The sequence below is a fragment of the Dermochelys coriacea genome, chromosome 13 (genome assembly GCF_009764565.3).
Source record: "Dermochelys coriacea isolate rDerCor1 chromosome 13, rDerCor1.pri.v4, whole genome shotgun sequence".
Taxonomy (NCBI): Eukaryota; Metazoa; Chordata; order Testudines; family Dermochelyidae; genus Dermochelys; species Dermochelys coriacea.
Window position 1 is genome coordinate 38,031,189 of NC_050080.1, and position 17,389 is coordinate 38,048,577.

At 61.8% G+C, this 17,389-nt stretch overlaps 1 protein-coding gene across 1 annotated transcript; it reads right to left on the reverse strand.

Annotated features, from left to right (window-relative positions):
* Nucleotides 1-2,131: 2,131 nt before the first annotated feature.
* LOC119842401 (ubiquitin carboxyl-terminal hydrolase CYLD-like) lies at nt 2,132-11,020 on the reverse strand. The gene is given in 16 exon segments (XM_038370469.2): nt 2,132-2,952; nt 4,087-4,309; nt 4,505-4,623; nt 5,094-5,202; nt 5,312-5,453; nt 5,829-5,892; nt 6,130-6,221; nt 6,855-6,977; nt 7,154-7,295; nt 7,494-7,662; nt 7,896-8,215; nt 8,677-8,782; nt 8,889-9,221; nt 9,540-9,680; nt 9,682-9,973; nt 10,646-11,020. Coding segments are annotated over 16 exon segments (2,574 nt in total). The 5' UTR covers nt 10,660-11,020; the 3' UTR covers nt 2,132-2,767.
* Between the last annotated feature and the right edge of the window lie 6,369 nt (nt 11,021-17,389).

A 17,389-nucleotide genomic window follows, 5' to 3' on the forward strand; every position in this document is an offset into this window, starting at 1 on the left:
ACACCCCAAGCCCTACCTATCTCCCCACTCTGGGCTCTCCTGATCCCTCTCCAGCGGCAGCAGCCCCTTGCTCCCCATAACCCTTCCGAGCTCCTGCCGCCCATCCAATCCTATCAGCTCCCCACTGCTCCTGCAAGTCTTCTCAGGGCAGACAGGGCAGATGGTTACACAGCCCCATCCCCTCTGCAGCCTTCTCGGGGTGATCAGCTGGTGTGCGCCCCATCTTTCCCCTGGGTGGAGCCACTGCTTCCCTCCAGTCCAATGAGGTGCCGCTAGCATTGGGGAGGAGACCTTCCTCACATATTGGGCTGGCACAGCCAGGTCCTACCCTTGCCTGCTGAAACCCCACTCCTGGCCAGAGGGGATCCCCAGAAGATTTCCCAGGGGCTTGGCTCTAGGAGAGCAGCAGGCTCAGGGGTGAGGTTCTGCAAAGGTGGCTAACACCTCCATGCCACAGGCACCCTTCCCTGGAAGATCACCACCACAGGAAGTACCGCCTCAGAGGGCCGGACTGTGTGACAGCTTCCTCCTGGTCCCTGATTGGCCCAGATGCCCTATTTGAACCCAGGAGGCATTCCAGAAAGTGGCTGTGCAAGGAGATGAACCTGTCTTTCAGTTCAGTCTGCCGACCCCAGCCCGGGCCTGGAAGGGCGACTCCAGTCCGACCCCTAGCATTGGTACATGGGCTTTGTGACCAGCTTTGCCCCTGGCATCAGCACTGGGACCCTGATCCTGGTCCCCAGCTCAGGATATCGCTTAGATCTCAAACTAAGGTCTGGGCTCTCTCTGGCACCAGCACTGACACCCCAAACCCTCGGCATGACACAGAAACAATAGCAGGCCCACGCAAAGTGAAGGTCTTTTGGGGCATGGCAGGATCAATCTGGCAGGGGGTAGTGAAACTTGCTACCACTCCTCATCACTAAGGGCTGGTCTATGCCGGGGAAGCTAGTAGCTCTGGGGGGTGAATCACATTCCACTCTGGGAACAGAATCGGCACAAAGTCGGTTGCTCTTCGGGCTTGCCTACCCAGAGTGGGAGTTTAATTCCCCGTTTCTCCAGTTAGTGTCCAATGCCAACACTCACCCCATGGAATCCAGCTAATCTTGGCAAGTTACCTGCACCCACATGCTGCAGAGGGAGGCAACCCGCCCAGGTCCCTGCCAAACTGCGCTGGGGGAAAATTACTTGCCTGCCCTACATACAGCGACCAGCGAGACTCTGGGCCCATGAGCAAGAACCAGCCAGAGCACCTGAGAGAGAGGATGCTTGGAGACCTCAGACCCTCCATGTCCAATGGCCCCTCTCCAGAAGTGGACATCCCTGGGGCTTCCGAGGAAGGTGATTCAAAAATAACTTCCCAGCATACACCGGGTGGGGAATCCCTTCCTGACCCCTCCCAGTGGCCGTCTGGAACACTGAAGCATGACCATTAGGAACAGAGGACGATTGGCTTCAAGGCTCCCTCCACGTCATACAATTGCATTAATCCATTTGCCCAGCTCAACCTTAAATCTACTTGATTATTTGCCCCCACACCTCCTATTGGAGGCCATTCCAGCACCTCACCCCTCTGGTGCTGAGAAACCTCCTCCTACTTTCCAGCTGGAGTTCGTTGATGGCCCATTTGCAGCCATTTGTTCTCATGCCAACATTGTCCTTTAGCTTCAATAGCTCTTCACCCTCCCTGGTATTTAGCCCGCCCCCGGCCTGGTGTATTTATAGACAGCAGACAGATCTCCTCTCGGCTGGATTTTTGGTAGACTAAACAAGCCCAGCTCTTTCACTCCCCTCTCGTCAGCCTGACTCTCCGTTCCCCTGGTCGTCCCTTCTCAGTGCCTGTTCCAGTTTAAATCCCTCCTTCTGGAACGGTTGGGGCCCAGAATTGCACCCCAGATTCCAGCAGAGCCCTGGTCTTGTCCAGGGATGTCTACACTGCCCCCCATCTCTCCTGGAAGCCCTCCAGGATGTCTCCAGTGGCTGCTCGGTGCGGCAAGCCTCTACAGCAAAGTGGCATCACAGCCCAGCTGCTGAGATAAAGATCGGGTAGGTCCGGTTTTCCTCGGCGCCGTGATACTATATGTCCCCAGTTTACTCAGGGAGGTTTGCAAAGGATGAGTCTTAAATCTGGTTTGGTTCAGGCCCACGGCAATGGGATTTTTCAGTCCTGTCCGCTTTTAATGGAGATGTCACAATGGGGCCATCACCACCTACAGGCCACGGGGGGCGGGGCGGGGGGAAGCAGCAGAAGAAGTGGGGACCAGGGACAGCCCCTGAGACCCATGAGTTCAGGCCCTCTTATGATGCCCCCCGGCAGGGTGTAGAAAAGCTCAGAGCTCGTGTGCTTGCTCTTGCTCCAGAAATTAGACCACCTGCATGGAGGTGGGTGAATAGGCCACAGGTCCTTTCTCCTCTCGGGGGCACCAGCTCCCATCTGGACCCAGGATTTGGGACTGGCTGGCTCAGGAAGGGGGGAATGGGACATGGAGCCTTTCCCCTCTAGGGGGCGCCAGCTCCCATCTTGCCCCAGGATGGAGGACCGGGCATTTCCCCTCTAGGGGGCGTCAGCTCTGATCCAGCCCCTTTAAGGGGCATAAGGATACCAAGGTTGAGCTATAGGTCCAAGTAGTTCCCAGATGCTTCTTAAAGGCACAGGTGTCCCATTCATGGTGCAAATAAAGTCCCCTCACTGGGCTGCAGTCCTGGGGCTGATGGAGTCCCATTGCCCTCTCCCCAGTCACCGTATCCCTCCACCCCAGGGGAGAGACTATTTGTAGAGCCCAAGGGTGGGGCTGTGGTAGAGGCACATGTAGGCATCACAGAGCAGGCGTCGGGCACAGGGGGGCAGGGACTTGGGGTCCAGCACCTGGAGCTCCTCTGGGCTCATCTCCAAGTAGTCGGCCACCTCTGGGCAAGGTGTGACCCGTGGGATGTTGAAGCCATTCTGGCCACCTGGAAAGAAAGAAGGGGGAAGGAAGGGATTAAAAAGGAGAGAGGGGAAAGAGAGAAGGAGGAAAAGGAGAGAAAAAGAATTAATAAAATAGAGGAGGGAGGGAGGGAGGGAAGATATGGAAAGGGGGAGAAGATGGGAATGAGAAAATGGAGAGAGGAAGAAGGGAATGAGAAAACAGAGCAAAAAAAGGGAATGAGAAAATTAACAGAGAAAGAAGGGAGAGGAGGAATGGATAAAGAAAATGGGAAGAGGAGAATGGAGAAATGGAGAGAGAAGATGAGAATAAGAAAAAGGAGAGAGAGGAAAACCGAAAATGGAAACAAAAGAGGGAGAAATAAGGAGTGACAAAAGCAAGAAAGAGGGACGGGAAAAGTGGAGAGAAGGATGGATATAAAGGAGGAGAAATTGGGGAAAAAGAAAAAGGAGAAGAAGAAGGGGAAAGTGAAGGGGAAAGACAAGTGCAAAACAGAAAAAGGAGAAAGTGGAGAGAATATAGAAAAGAAAAGAATGGGAAGGAGAAAATGGAAAGAGAGAAGAATACAAAGGGGAGAGAGGGGGAATGGGAAAGAGAGGCAAAAAATGGAGAGGACTCATAAGGGGGAAGGGGGAAGAAATGAGACAGAAAAGAAAAAAGAGACAAAAGGAAAAGGAGAAAATGGAGAGAGAGGAGAAAAGGGAAATGAGAGAAAGAAAAAGGAAAAGGAAGGAGAAGTTGAAAGAGAAGGAGCAAATGGAGAGAAAGAGAAGGAAAAGAGAGCAAAGAATTAGGTGGAGGAAGAGGAAGGGAAGGAGAAAAGGGAGAGAAGAAAAACCAGATGGAAAGAGGGAAGAAAAGGGGAAAGAATGGTGAGAATGGAAGAAAAGAAGGAAGGAGAAAACGAGAGAAGAAAAAAAGGGAAGAGCTGAAGGAAAATGGAGATAGGGACGGAAAGGAGAGAAAAGAAAAAAGAGGGAAGGAGAAAGGGAGAGAGAGAAAATAGATGGAAAGAAGGAAGGAAGACAGGAGTCTTCCTGCTGCAATTCCTGGGGTGCCCACCAGGGGCAGCCCCCAGCCACACCACCTGCAGCGACACACAAGCGCGCGCACACACACACCCACCACGCTGTCCTTAAAGGGCCGGCGCACAGCTCACCTTGGCGGTCGGCCATGCTGTCAAAGAAGAGCCATTGGCCGCGGTGTGGACCGTGGCGGGCGAAGGCCACATAGTGGCTGGTCTGGATGCAGAGGGCGGCGTAGAGCTGCATAGTCTGGCGGGGCAGGGGGCCTGGTGGGGGGCGCAGGTGCTCCAGCTCTGGGGGTAGGCGCAGGGCGCGGGGGTGGTGGGAGCGCGGGACCGGGCACCGGTGACGGTGAACCTGGTGGGGGGAGGGGGTGATTACAGGGAACAGCATGTCCCAGAACCCTGCCCCCCCCTTCCCCAGACAACCCACCTCAGCCTCCCCCACCCCCCCAATACTCCCTGCATCCCTCCAATCCCCTTCTCCCCTCTTGCCCCCAGCGCTCCCCCACCCCATTCGCCGTGTCTCACCCTTGGTGCCAGCGGGCAGTACCTGCTGCCAGCAGACAGTGCAGTACTGACGGGTGCTCCCTGCCCCGATGCTGGGGTCCCCGTAGCACTCGGGGCATTCACTCCGTGCCAGATCCTGGCAGATGCAGCACTCCCGGGGGGCTGTCAAAGCAGAGGGGGGTGGTCAGTCACAGCGCCAGCACCCCAGGGCCAAACCGCCTCCACACTGCTTCGCCTCCCCCACCACCTCCCTGCCCCCTGCCCGCTCCCGCTACCCTCTCCCCAACACCCCCATCGGCTGCCTGCCCCTCCTCCACCATCTCCTCCCACACCCCCTCCACTCCCCCCACCTCCCTGTGACCCTTCCGCACCACCTCTTTCTGCCCTTGCCCCTCCGTCCATCTTTCTGTGCCCCTCCCCCATTACCTGCTTCTGACCCCAACCCTCTCCCGCCCCCCGCCACCCTCCTCCTTGCTGACCCCTCCCCTTCCCCGCAAACCTCCCCCCTCCTCACTGCCCCTCACCTCCTTCTGTCCCCCATCCACCCCGTCTTGCCACATTCCTCACATCTTCCTGTCCCCTTCCCCTCTTGCTACCCACCCCCCCCAGCCCTCCCCCGGCCCCCCACTTACTGTCCTCCAGCAGGTCAGTGAGGTCCAGCTCCAGGCTGGGCAGGATGGTGGCAAAGGCCTTGTAGTCCTTGCCATTGCGGGGCATCTGCAGGATGAGGCAGGAGGGGGCCTGGCGGGGGTAGGGGCAAGAGGGGGTTAGTGTGGGGGTGCAGGAAGGGGGGATTGGGGTTCCAGCTCCCCCCAGCACCCAGCTCCTCACCCTGTCCCCCCACTCTCACCTCAGTGAACTTGAGATCACCGGCGACCAGTGACCCCTCCAGCAGCTGCTGCACTGTGGGCACCCCCCGGCCTGCCCCGCCTGCACCCCCCTCCATGAAGATCTGGTAGAAGATGCAGCCCTGGGGGTCCTTGTCCGCTGACCTGGGCGGGGGGAGAGAGAGATGGGGTTAGTGGGGGGCAGAGCATGGGGGAGTAGAGGGGAAAAGGGAGGAGCTGGGGGTGTCGGGAGGGGGGCAGTGGAGGAGCAGAAGGGGAATGTGTAGCGGGGAGATGGAAAGGAGGCGAGGAAGGGGGGTTGGCAGGGGGACTTCGGGGGGAATTGTAGGGGGGATAAGTGGGGCAGTGGGGTAGGGGTTGTTTGGCAGACAGTGGTGGGGGAGGTGGAAGCTAGGCAGGAGAGAGTGGGGGGGCAGCAGAAGGGGGAGGGGTGGAAGGAGGGGAGACCCTGCCAGTCAGGCAGATGGGGAGGGGGAGGAGCTGGCCAGACAGGAGAATGGGGGGCTGGGGGAGTCTTACCGGATCTTAAAGAGGGGCTCTACCTTCAGCACCCGGAACAGGAGGGTGAGGAACTCCTCGGGGTCTGGGGGGGGAATACATGGGTAAGAGCAGGGACCCCCTGCTCCCCCAGCCCCCTCCCCCAGCCCCTCCACCCTTTTCCCCTGCACCCCCAAACCTCCCCTGCAGCCCCTTCCCCACATCCCCTCCCTCTGCACCCCAACCTCTTTGCCCCATATCCCCTGCCCCTCCCCCCACCACTCTCCCCCACCCCCTTCCCTGCACCCCAGCTCCTCCTGTCCCATTCCTCTCCCCACCCCACCTTTCTCCTCGCTGGTGAAGCCTGGGGAGTGTCCAGCTGCCTCCAGGACCCGCCGCAGGGACATCACCTTGGTGGCACAGACGTAGCCGTGTCTGGGGGTGGGGGGGTGGGGGGGTTACCCCGCTGGCAATCTGCCTACATACCTCCCCCTCAGCCCCCTCCCCCTGAAACTCCCTCCCCCTGGACAGAACCTGCCACACCTCCAGCCTCTCCCAGACACACCCCCTCCCTTCCTCCCTCCCCCAAACACCTCCTCACCCACAGAGACCCCCCTTGCCCCCTGGAGAGACCCCCCACATACCCCAGACACCCCCCTCACCCCTTCATAGACCCCACCACCAGAGACCCCTCCTGCACCCTGGAGAGACCCCCTTCATCCCCAGAGACCCCCCAAACCTTCCATAGACCTGTCATCCCCAGAGACCCCCCTGGCCCCTGGAGAGACTCCCCTTCATCCCCAGAGACCCTCCTAACCTCTCCACAGACCCCTCACCCCGAGAGACCCCCCTGCCTTTGGAAAGACCCCTGTTCACTCCCAGAGACCCCCTGGCACCTGGAGAGACCTCCCTCACCCCCAGAGACCCCTCCTCACCCCTCCATAGATATCTCACCCCCAGAGACCCACCTGCCCCCTGGAGAGACCCCCCTTCATCCTAGAGACCCCCCTCACCCCTCCATGGACCCCTCCGTTAATCCCCTGGAGAGACCCCCCCACATGCCCGCACTTGCGCAGGGGGTTAACGATCTCAGTTCTCAGCAGGTCCCGGGTCTCCTCGTAAGACACCCCATCATTCTTGTCTGCGGGGCGCAGCAGCAGCGAGTCCAGTACGGAGCTGAAGGCGAACATGCTGTGGGGGCAGGGAAGGTCAGGACTCCTGGGTTCTCTCCCTGGCCCTGGGAGGGGAGTGGGGACTGGGGAATAAAGCCGGGGATGGGGCTGGGAGCCAGGACTCCTGGGTTCTCTCCCTGGCCCTGAGAGGGAAGTGGGGACTAGTGGTTAGGGCAGGGGGGGGAAGTCACTCACCAGAAGAGGGTGGCGTCAAGGTAGCAGGAGTTGCAATGGCCCTGGATCCCCTTCTTCCAGCCCATCAGGCGCTGCCCCCCCTCTTCGCCCAGCCCCGGGGGGGTGTCCTCTGGCACCCGCTCGCTGGCATAGACCCTGAAAGCTGTGGGAGGGGAGGCAGACCTGGAATGGGATTGCTATCCCTATCCCCCCCCCTCCCATCCCTATAGAGAGACACCCCCCTCAGCTCTGTCCCCATCCCCCCGGGGGCATTGTCCCCCACCCCCTCCATTTCCCCCCCCCCCGCAGTGGCATGCCCCCCACCTTCCATCTCTCCCCTCCCAGGCCCCCAGGGTCCTACCCAGTGAGTTGCAGCGCAGCACGGGGTTCTCAGGGGGCTGGAGTGCCCCAAAGCGGGCATCAGGCCGGCAATGGCGTAGCTTGACGAAGAGGGCCTTGCCGGGCGGGCACTGGAAGTACCGCATCCCTCGGTAGATCCCGTCCGTGCAGCCTGAGGGCAGCGGCTCCTCCTGGAGAGAGGGGCAGGGACTGCATCAAGGGGGCCAGGGGTTCCATAGCCCCCCATAGGATGACCCCAGGAAGGAGGCAGCTGGGGGCCCTATAATCCTCCCATGAATTGACCCTACTAAAGATGGGCTGGGAGTCCCATATCCTGCCCCATGGGGGTGACCCCACTCAGGACAGAGTTGGGGTCCCATAAACCCCCATGTCTGTCCCCTGCAGATGTCTGCCATTGTCTTACCAGCTCCAGCCCTGCAATGGTCTCCCCCACATCCGGCGGTGCCCCAATCCAGCGGATCACTCCATAGATGGGGGGGTCGTGCACCTCCACCATTGAGTTGATTTCCAGCAGAGGAAAAGCCAGCTCCTCCTCCTCTCCTTCCTCCTCCTCCCCTTCCCCCTGCTCCTCGGTGCCCCCCGTCAACAGGGAGGAGTGAGAGCCATGAGGGGACCCCCATTCGGGCCTGGGTGGGTACCGAATGGAGGAGGGGGATGGGGGTTCATTGAGGAGCCGTAGGGATCGGTCATCACTCAAGGCCTTGGGGCCTTCATCAGTCTTTTCTATAGGGAAAGGAACCAAAACAACATGGCAGACATTAAGCAGATGGGACCTGTTGGATGGCCATCTTGGCCATCAGGTATTGACCACCACTGGGGTGGTCATCTTGGTTGTCAGGCATTGACCACCCCTGGGGAGGCCAGCTTGGCCAGTGATCACTGACTGGCACTGGGGTGACCATCTTGGCCAACAGGCATTGACCACTATGGGGGGTGGCCATTTTGGCTGGCAGAAAGTGACCGCCATTGGGGTAGCCATCTTGGACAGCTAGTCGGAGGGTCTGGAAGGGATGTCATTATGTCCCATTGCATGGCTGGGAGAGAGGCCATGAGGGCAGCTATCTTATTGGCCAAGAAATGCTGTTGTATTTCAGAGACCGCATGGTATGGGCAGGGCCAACACTCCATGCAATGAAGCTGAGCCCAGAGGGCCTCCCATCCCTGCTGTTTACTGTAGGTCCTACCTTTATGTACTTTGGTGATTGGCAGGAGGATCCCGTACTCCGGAGAGGGGAACTGGCAGAGCGATTGGCCTCTGAATTTGCCATCCCATGAGCCAACAGGCTGATCCTGGAAAATAAGGGGATTCAGGAAAGGGGCCCCCAATTATGATCCTCTCAGTAAGGATCTTGCTGTCTGGTCCCACCCTGGAAGTTGGGGGTCAACGTCCTCTCACCAGGCAGATCCCCACGAAGACCCCAGCCATCTCCTTCTTGGGCAGATAGTCGCAGAAAAACACAGTGCCCGTAGGGGCGCTGTCACCCATCTTGAAGAAGACCCGATCTCCGAGCTCCAGGAGTGGAGAAGATTTGAGGGGGTCCCCTGTGGCCAGCTGGAGCCTGGTGCATGCTCGGCGGCTGCCCCGAGGAGCGATCAGGGGGCTGCACTCGGCCCCCTCATCCGGCTCAATCCGGCTCACAGGCACAAAAACCCCGCAGTTCTCCTGGCATGAAAAGAACTTCTGGCCTCTGAAGGAGCCATCAGTGAAACCCTTCCCAGCCGCTGATCCCTGGAGAGGAACAGAATGGGGGGGTGACATGGATGCCTGATACAGTCCCCCACCATGAGGCCAGATTGGAGCTGGCACCCCCTAAAAGGGAAAGGCCCCATGTCTTGTTCCCTGACCCCTGAGCCAGCCAGTTCCAGACTGGAGCTGGTGCACCCTGGAGGGGAAAGGCCCCATGTCTATCCCCCACCCCCTTTAGCCCACCAGGCCGGGGTCAGAGCTGGTGCCCCCTAGGGGGGTAAGACCTCATGTTCCATTCCCCCTGGTCCAGCCAATCCTTGACTGGAGCCGGCACCCCCTAGAGGCTCCCCCTTCACTCACCACCAGCTCCACCCCAAAGATGACTCCAGCCTGCTCCTTGCTGTCTCCCATGGGTCCCCGGTAGCGCAGGACACCCCGGACCTTCTCCCCGGAGGCCGAGGTGATCTGGACCCAGACCCGGTCCCCTGGGCGCAGGGCCCCCCCGCCTGCGCAGCAGCCCCTCCTGTCTGAAGAGCCCCAGTCGCTCGTCCCCATTGGTCACAGCCTGCAGCATCCTGGCTTGCTCTTTGCTCAGCTCCCGTGCAGCCCGAGCTGGCACCTGCACCATGGCCTCCGTGTCCAGCAGCTTGGCCCAGAAGGGGCAGTCCAGAGCGGGGGGCTCACCCGCCTGGCTCAGGAGGCTGCCCCGGGGCACCTGCCCCCCACCTTCCCCAGAGAAATCCTGCACCAAGATGAAGAACCGGCATGGCCGCATGGCGATGGGGGGGTGAGACCTGGAGGAGGGAGAGAGGAGATCAGAGAGGGGCTGACTGGAGGGCGAGGAGAGTGGGGGAGACTAGGCTGAGGGGCACACCCAAGAGGGAGGGATAGCAGGTTGGGGGGCATTAGGAGGGGATGGGGGAGACCAAGCTGGGGAGCTGATCCAGAGAGACCAGTATCCTGGAGGTGAGGGGGGAGACCAAGTGGGCAGGAGGTATCAATGGGGGAGACCAGGTTTAGGTGATAATTGGGGGCAGCCAGGGCTGAGGGGTCAATCCCATCTAGGAGACAGGGGAAAACAGGCTGTGGGGGGAGGTCAATTGGTGGGGGGGAGAGACCGGGCTGAGCAGCCCATGGGTAGGAACAGGAATGGGGGAACCAGGCGAGCGGGGCGGGGGGCGCGAGGTTGATCTAGGAGACAGGGAGTGGGAGAGACTAGGCAGGCTGAGGGGAACATTGGGATGGGGGGAACTCAGGACCCCAACACCAAGGGAATCTGTGATCCTGCTAGGGGGACAGGCCAATCCTGCTCTGGGGGCACGGGCCACAGGGGCCCATCCTGCTCTGGGGGCACAGGCCACAGGGGGCCATCCTGCTCTGGGGGTCGGGTGATGGGGGCCCATCCTGCCCTGGGGGGACAGGATGTCCCTGGGTACCCGATGGAGAAGACCATCTCCGAGACTCGCCTGTCACCCGTCATCCCCGTCCGGATGTCATCTGTCGGTGGGGTTTCCCCGACGAGCTGGAGCACAAGGGATGGAGGAAGAGAAAGAGAGAGACAGTGAGAGAGAGAGAGAGAGAGAGAGAAAAGAAAGTTCAGAAAGAGAGGGAAGGAGACAGAGCCAGCCGGGTGGGAAGAACCTCAAGCCCGCAACTGCCCTCCCCCTCCTTCGTCCCTCGTCCTCCAGGAAGTCTTCTTCGTTTCCCCACTCCCTGTCTTGCCAGAACAGGGGCCGTGGGGCCAGGGAGAATGGGCGAGGAGGGTCCCAGCTCTCCCCCACCCCTCGGGGGTGTGGGAACCCTGAAAACAACAAATGAGGAAGTGGCAGAGGCTGGGGGTGGGGCTGGAGAGAAAGGGGGTGTGAATCAAAGGGGTGTGATGAAGGCGAGAGGAGCCAATGAGGGTGGAGGGGGTGGAGAAAAAGAAAGAAAGAAAGAAAGAGTAGGCTAGCTTTATGGGAGTGGGGTCTAGTGTTTGACACTATGAAAAGGGGGTTTCTGTCTGTCTGTTCCACCCACTTCTGGGGGGCAGCAGCCCTGCTCTGTATATGACAGAAGACAGGGGGTGGGTCTGGCTCAAGTGGATGGACCATGCAGTCTCTGACCCACACGTCTGTGCCCCACTTACGTGGAGCTGCACTGAGTGGTCCTGGGGGGGGACACACAGACTATCCCATGGCAGCCACAACTCCCGTTCCCAACCCCAATATCACCCCTGCCCCTGTTGCCCAGCCACAGGGCTGCACTGTGCCCTGCCGGGCACCCGTCTCCTGGGAGTGACCCCTTCACTCGGCCGGGGCCCCAGCAGGCCCCACATGGCTTTGCAGAGGCAGTCCCATGACCCGCCCCCCCAGCCTCTGAGACAGGGACTTTAGTACCAGCCACCCCTGTCCTCTCCAGGGCTCCACTCAGCTGATCTAGCCCAGATGAACCCTGGCTGGGATCCTTGTGAGCCTGGGACACCCAGGGGATACCGGCAGTGATGGCAGACCTACTCCCTGCTTCGCATGGCACGCCTTGTCGGCATGACCTTGGGTCCCCCACAAAGGCCAGGGTTGAGATAAAGGCTCCCGAGAGCCACGCGACCCTGAAGTCATCTTGGCTGGCCCTGGCTCTGTCCCTCTCCCCTTAGTGCCAGTGGTCCAGGTCTCCAAATGCCCCATTCTTCACCCCGCCACACTACTCTTCGGTCTCCAGCTGGAAGCTTTGTCCTGGGGCAGCAGAGGGCGGGGCGCGGAAGGGGGGCTGTACTGTATAATGGGCACTAGGGGCAGCAGAGGGTGGGGGCGGGGAAGGGGGGCTATACTGCATAATGGGCACTAGGGGCAGCAGAGGGTGGGGGTGGGGAAGGGGGGCTGTAGTGTATAATGGGCACTAGGGGCAGCAGAGGGTGGGGGCGGGGAAGGGGGGCTATACTGCATAATGGGCATTAGGGGCAGCAGAGGGTGGGGGTGGGGAAGGGGGGCTGTACTGTACAATGGGCACTAGGGGCAGTAGACGGTGGGGGCAGGGAAGGGGGGCTATACTGCATAATGGGCACTAGGGGCAGCAGAGGGTGGGGGCGGGGAAGGGGCGGCTGTACTGTACAATGGGCACTGGGGCAGTAGGGGGTGAGGGCGGGGAAGGGGGGCTGTACTGTACAATGGGCACCAGGGGGCAGCAGAGGGCGGGGCGGGGAAGGGCGGCTGTACTGTATAATGGGCACTAGGGGCAGTAGAGGGTGGGGTGGGGAAGGGGCGGCTGTACTGTACAATGGGCACTAGGGGCAGCAGAGGGTGGGGGTGGGGAAGGGGGGCTGTACTGTACAATGGGCACTAGGGGCAGCAGAGGGTGGGGTGGGGAAGGGGGGCTGTACTGTACAATGGGCACTAGGGGCAGCAGAGGGTGGGGGTGGGGAAGGGGGGCTGTACTGTACAATGGGCACTAGGGGCAGCAGAGGGTGGGGTGGGGAAGGGGGGCTGTACTGTACAATGGGCACTAGGGGCAGCAGAGGGTGGGGGTGGGGAAGGGGCGGCTGTACTGTACAATGGGCACTAGGGGCAGCAGAGGGTGGGGTGGGGGGGCGGCTGTACTGTATAATGGGCACTAGGGGCAGCAGAGGGTGGGGGTGGGGAAGGGGGGCTGTACTGTACAATGGGCACTAGGGGCAGTAGAGGGTGGGGTGGGGGGGGCTGTACTGTACAATGGGCACTAGGGGCAGTAGAGGGCGGGGCGGGGAAGGGGGGCTGTACTGTACAATGGGCACTAGGGGCAGCAGAGGGTGGGGGCGGGGAAGGGGGGCTGTACTGTATAATGGGCACTAGGGGCAGCAGAGGGTGGGGTGGGGAGGGGGGGCTGTACTGTACAATGGGCACTAGGGGCAGCAGAGGATGGGGGCGGGGAAGGGGGGCTGTACTGTATAATGGGCACTAGGGGCAGCAGAGGGTGGGGTGGGGAAGGGGGGCTGTACTGTACAATGGGCACTAGGGGCAGCAGAGGGTGGGGGCGGGGAAGGGGGGATGTACTGTATAATGGGCACTAGGGGCAGCAGAGGGTGGGGTGGGGAAGGGGGGCTGTACTGTACAATGGGCACTAGGGGCAGCAGAGGGTGGGGGTGGGGAGGGGGGCTGTACTGTACAATGGGCACTAGGGGCAGCGGAGGATGGGGGCGGGGAAGGGGGGCTGTACTGTACAATGGGCACTAGGGGCAGTAGAGGGCGGGGTGGGGGGGGCGGCTGTACTGTACAATGGGCACTAGGGGCAGCAGAGGGTGGGGTGGGGGGGGCTGTACTGTACAATGGGCACTAGGGGCAGTAGAGGGGGGGGCGGGGGACGGGGCGGCTGCACTGTACAATGGGCACTAGGGGCAGCAGAGGGTGGGGTGGGGGGGCTGTACTGTACAATGGGCACTAGGGGCAGCAGAGGGTGGGGTGGGGGGGCTGTACTGTACAATGGGCACTAGGGGCAGTAGAGGGTGGGGTGGGGGGGGCGGCTGTACTGTACAATGGGCACTAGGGGCAGTAGAGGGTGGGGTGGGGGGGCGGCTGTACTGTATAATGGGCACTAGGGGCAGCAGAGGGTGGGGTGGGGGGGCTGTACTGTACAATGGGCACTAGGGGCAGTAGAGGGTGGGGTGGGGGGGCGGCTGTACTGTACAATGGGCACTAGGGGCAGTAGAGGGTGGGGTGGGGGGGCGGCTGTACTGTACAATGGGCACTAGGGGCAGCAGAGGGTGGGGTGGGGCGGCTGTACTGTACAATGGGCACTAGGGGCAGCAGAGGGTGGGGGCGGGGGGGGCTGTACTGTACAATGGGCACTAGGGGCAGTAGAGGGTGGGGTGGGGGGGCGGCTGTACTGTATAATGGGCACTAGGGGCAGTAGAGGGCGGGGCGGGGAAGGGGCGGCTGCACTGTACAATGGGCACTAGGGGCAGCAGAGGGTGGGGTGGGGGGGCGGCTGTACTGTACAATGGGCACCAGGGGGCAGCAGAGGGCGGGGCGGGGAAGGGGGGCTATACTGCATAATGGGCACTAGGGGCAGCAGAGGGTGGGGGCGGGGAAGGGGCGGCTGTACTGTACAATGGGCACTGGGGCAGTAGGGGGTGAGGGCGGGGAAGGGGGGCTGTACTGTACAATGGGCACTAGGGGCAGAAGAGGGTGGGGGCGGGGAAGGGGGGCTGTACTGTACAATGGGCACTAGGGGCAGCAGAGGGCGGGGAGGGGAAGGGGGGCTGTACTGTATAATGGGCACTAGGGGCAGCAGAGGGTGGGGGCGGGGAAGGGGGGCTGTACTGTACAATGGGCACTAGGGGCAGCAGAGGGTGGGGGTGGGGAAGGGGGGCTGTACTGTATAATGGGCACTAGGGGCAGCAGAGGGTGGGGGTGGGGAAGGGGGGCTGTACTGTACAATGGGCACTAGGGGCAGCAGAGGGTGGGGGCGGGGAAGAGGGGCTGTACTGTATAATGGGCACTAGGGGCAGCAGAGGGTGGGGGTGGGGAAGGGAGGCTGTACTGTATAATGGGCACTAGGGGCAGCAGAGGGTGGGGGTGGGGAAGGGGGGCTGTACTGTATAATGGGCACTAGGGGCAGCAGAGGGTGGGGGTGGGGAAGGGGGGCTGTACTGTATAATGGGCACTAGGGGCAGCAGAGGGTGGGGGCGGGGAAGGGGGGCTGTACTGTACAATGGGCACTAGGGGCAGCAGAGGGCGGGGAGGGGAAGGGGGGCTGTACTGTATAATGGGCACTAGGGGCAGCAGAGGGTGGGGGCGGGGAAGGGGGGCTGTACTGTATAATGGGCACTAGGGGCAGCAGAGGGTGGGGGCGGGGAAGGGCGGCTGTACTGTATAATGGGCACTAGGGGCAGCAGAGGGTGGGGGCGGGGAAGGGGGGCTGTACTGTATAATGGGCACTAGGGGCAGTAGAGGGTGGGGTGGGGAAGGGGCGGCTGTACTGTACAATGGGCACTAGGGGCAGCAGAGGGTGGGGGTGGGGAAGGGGGGCTGTACTGTACAATGGGCACTAGGGGCAGCAGAGGGTGGGGTGGGGAAGGGGGGCTGTACTGTACAATGGGCACTAGGGGCAGCAGAGGGTGGGGGGGGGGAAGGGGCGGCTGTACTGTACAATGGGCACTAGGGGCAGCAGAGGGTGGGGTGGGGGGGCGGCTGTACTGTATAATGGGCACTAGGGGCAGCAGAGGGTGGGGGTGGGGAAGGGGGGCTGTACTGTACAATGGGCACTAGGGGCAGTAGAGGGTGGGGTGGGGGGGGCTGTACTGTACAATGGGCACTAGGGGCAGTAGAGGGCGGGGCGGGGAAGGGGGGCTGTACTGTACAATGGGCACTAGGGGCAGCAGAGGGTGGGGGCGGGGAAGGGGGGCTGTACTGTATAATGGGCACTAGGGGCAGCAGAGGGTGGGGTGGGGAGGGGGGCTGTACTGTACAATGGGCACTAGGGGCAGCAGAGGATGGGGGCGGGGAAGGGGGGCTGTACTGTATAATGGGCACTAGGGGCAGCAGAGGGTGGGGTGGGGAAGGGGGGCTGTACTGTACAATGGGCACTAGGGGCAGCAGAGGGTGGGGGCGGGGAAGGGGGGATGTACTGTATAATGGGCACTAGGGGCAGCAGAGGGTGGGGTGGGGAAGGGGGGCTGTACTGTACAATGGGCACTAGGGGCAGCAGAGGGTGGGGTGGGGAGGGGGGCTGTACTGTACAATGGGCACTAGGGGCAGCGGAGGATGGGGGCGGGGAAGGGGGGCTGTACTGTACAATGGGCACTAGGGGCAGTAGAGGGTGGGGTGGGGGGGCGGCTGTACTGTACAATGGGCACTAGGGGCAGCAGAGGGTGGGGTGGGGGGGGCTGTACTGTACAATGGGCACTAGGGGCAGTAGAGGGCGGGGCGGGGAAGGGGCGGCTGCACTGTACAATGGGCACTAGGGGCAGCAGAGGGTGGGGTGGGGGGGCTGTACTGTACAATGGGCACTAGGGGCAGCAGAGGGTGGGGTGGGGGGGCTGTACTGTACAATGGGCACTAGGGGCAGTAGAGGGTGGGGGGGGGGGGGCGGCTGTACTGTACAATGGGCACTAGGGGCAGTAGAGGGTGGGGTGGGGGGGCGGCTTTACTGTATAATGGGCACTAGGGGCAGCAGAGGGTGGGGTGGGGGGGCTGTACTGTACAATGGGCACTAGGGGCAGTAGAGGGTGGGGTGGGGGGGCGGCTGTACTGTACAATGGGCACTAGGGGCAGTAGAGGGTGGGGTGGGGGGGCGGCTGTACTGTACAATGGGCACTAGGGGCAGCAGAGGGTGGGGTGGGGCGGCTGTACTGTACAATGGGCACTAGGGGCAGCAGAGGGTGGGGGCGGGGGGGGCTGTACTGTACAATGGGCACTAGGGGCAGTAGAGGGTGGGGTGGGGGGGCGGCTGTACTGTATAATGGGCACTAGGGGCAGTAGAGGGCGGGGCGGGGAAGGGGCGGCTGCACTGTACAATGGGCACTAGGGGCAGCAGAGGGTGGGGTGGGGGGGCGGCTGTACTGTACAATGGGCACTAGGGGCAGTAGAGGGCGGGGCGGGGAAGGGGCGGCTGCACTGTACAATGGGCATGCTGGGGGGGCAGGCGCTGAGAAGTCCATGCAGGCTTGTGGTGGCGGGGGGGGAGGTTGTCGCTCTGTCCCCTGCTGGACGTGGGGGTCCTTCGTTGGCAGGTGACATTCTGAGGCTGAGATTTGTCCTTTCTGGCCCTTTCCCCTTTTCTTTCTTTCTCTGACACAGCCTGGGGAAGCGGGCGGACCGGTGCGGGCGGGCTGGGAACCCGGCCCGCGGGGGGGTCTCCGCAGTCTCGGGTCAGAGTCCAGCTCTCAGGGGCGTGATTTCTCCTGGCGAGCGGAGCCAGACCCACGTGAATGGGACACACAGACATGGGGGAAGGGCTGGGGGAGTGCGAATCATGTGTGGGGGTCGGGGGGGTGGTAAAGGGACTGGGGGAGGAGTAAGGAGGGAGAGTTCGGGGGGTTGAAGGGAAGGGGGAGGGGCCTGCAGGGAAATGGGTGGGGATCTTGGGGTCACTTGATTAGAGCGGGTTAGTCAGATGGGGGAGAGACTGCGCTGGGGGGGTAGAGGGGAAGTGGGGGGCAGGAGGGGAGCCTGGAAGGGAAGCTGGAGGGGAAGTGAAGGAGCATGTGGGGGGTTGAAGAGTAGGAAGTTGGGGGCGGAATCTGAAAGGAAATGGGGGGG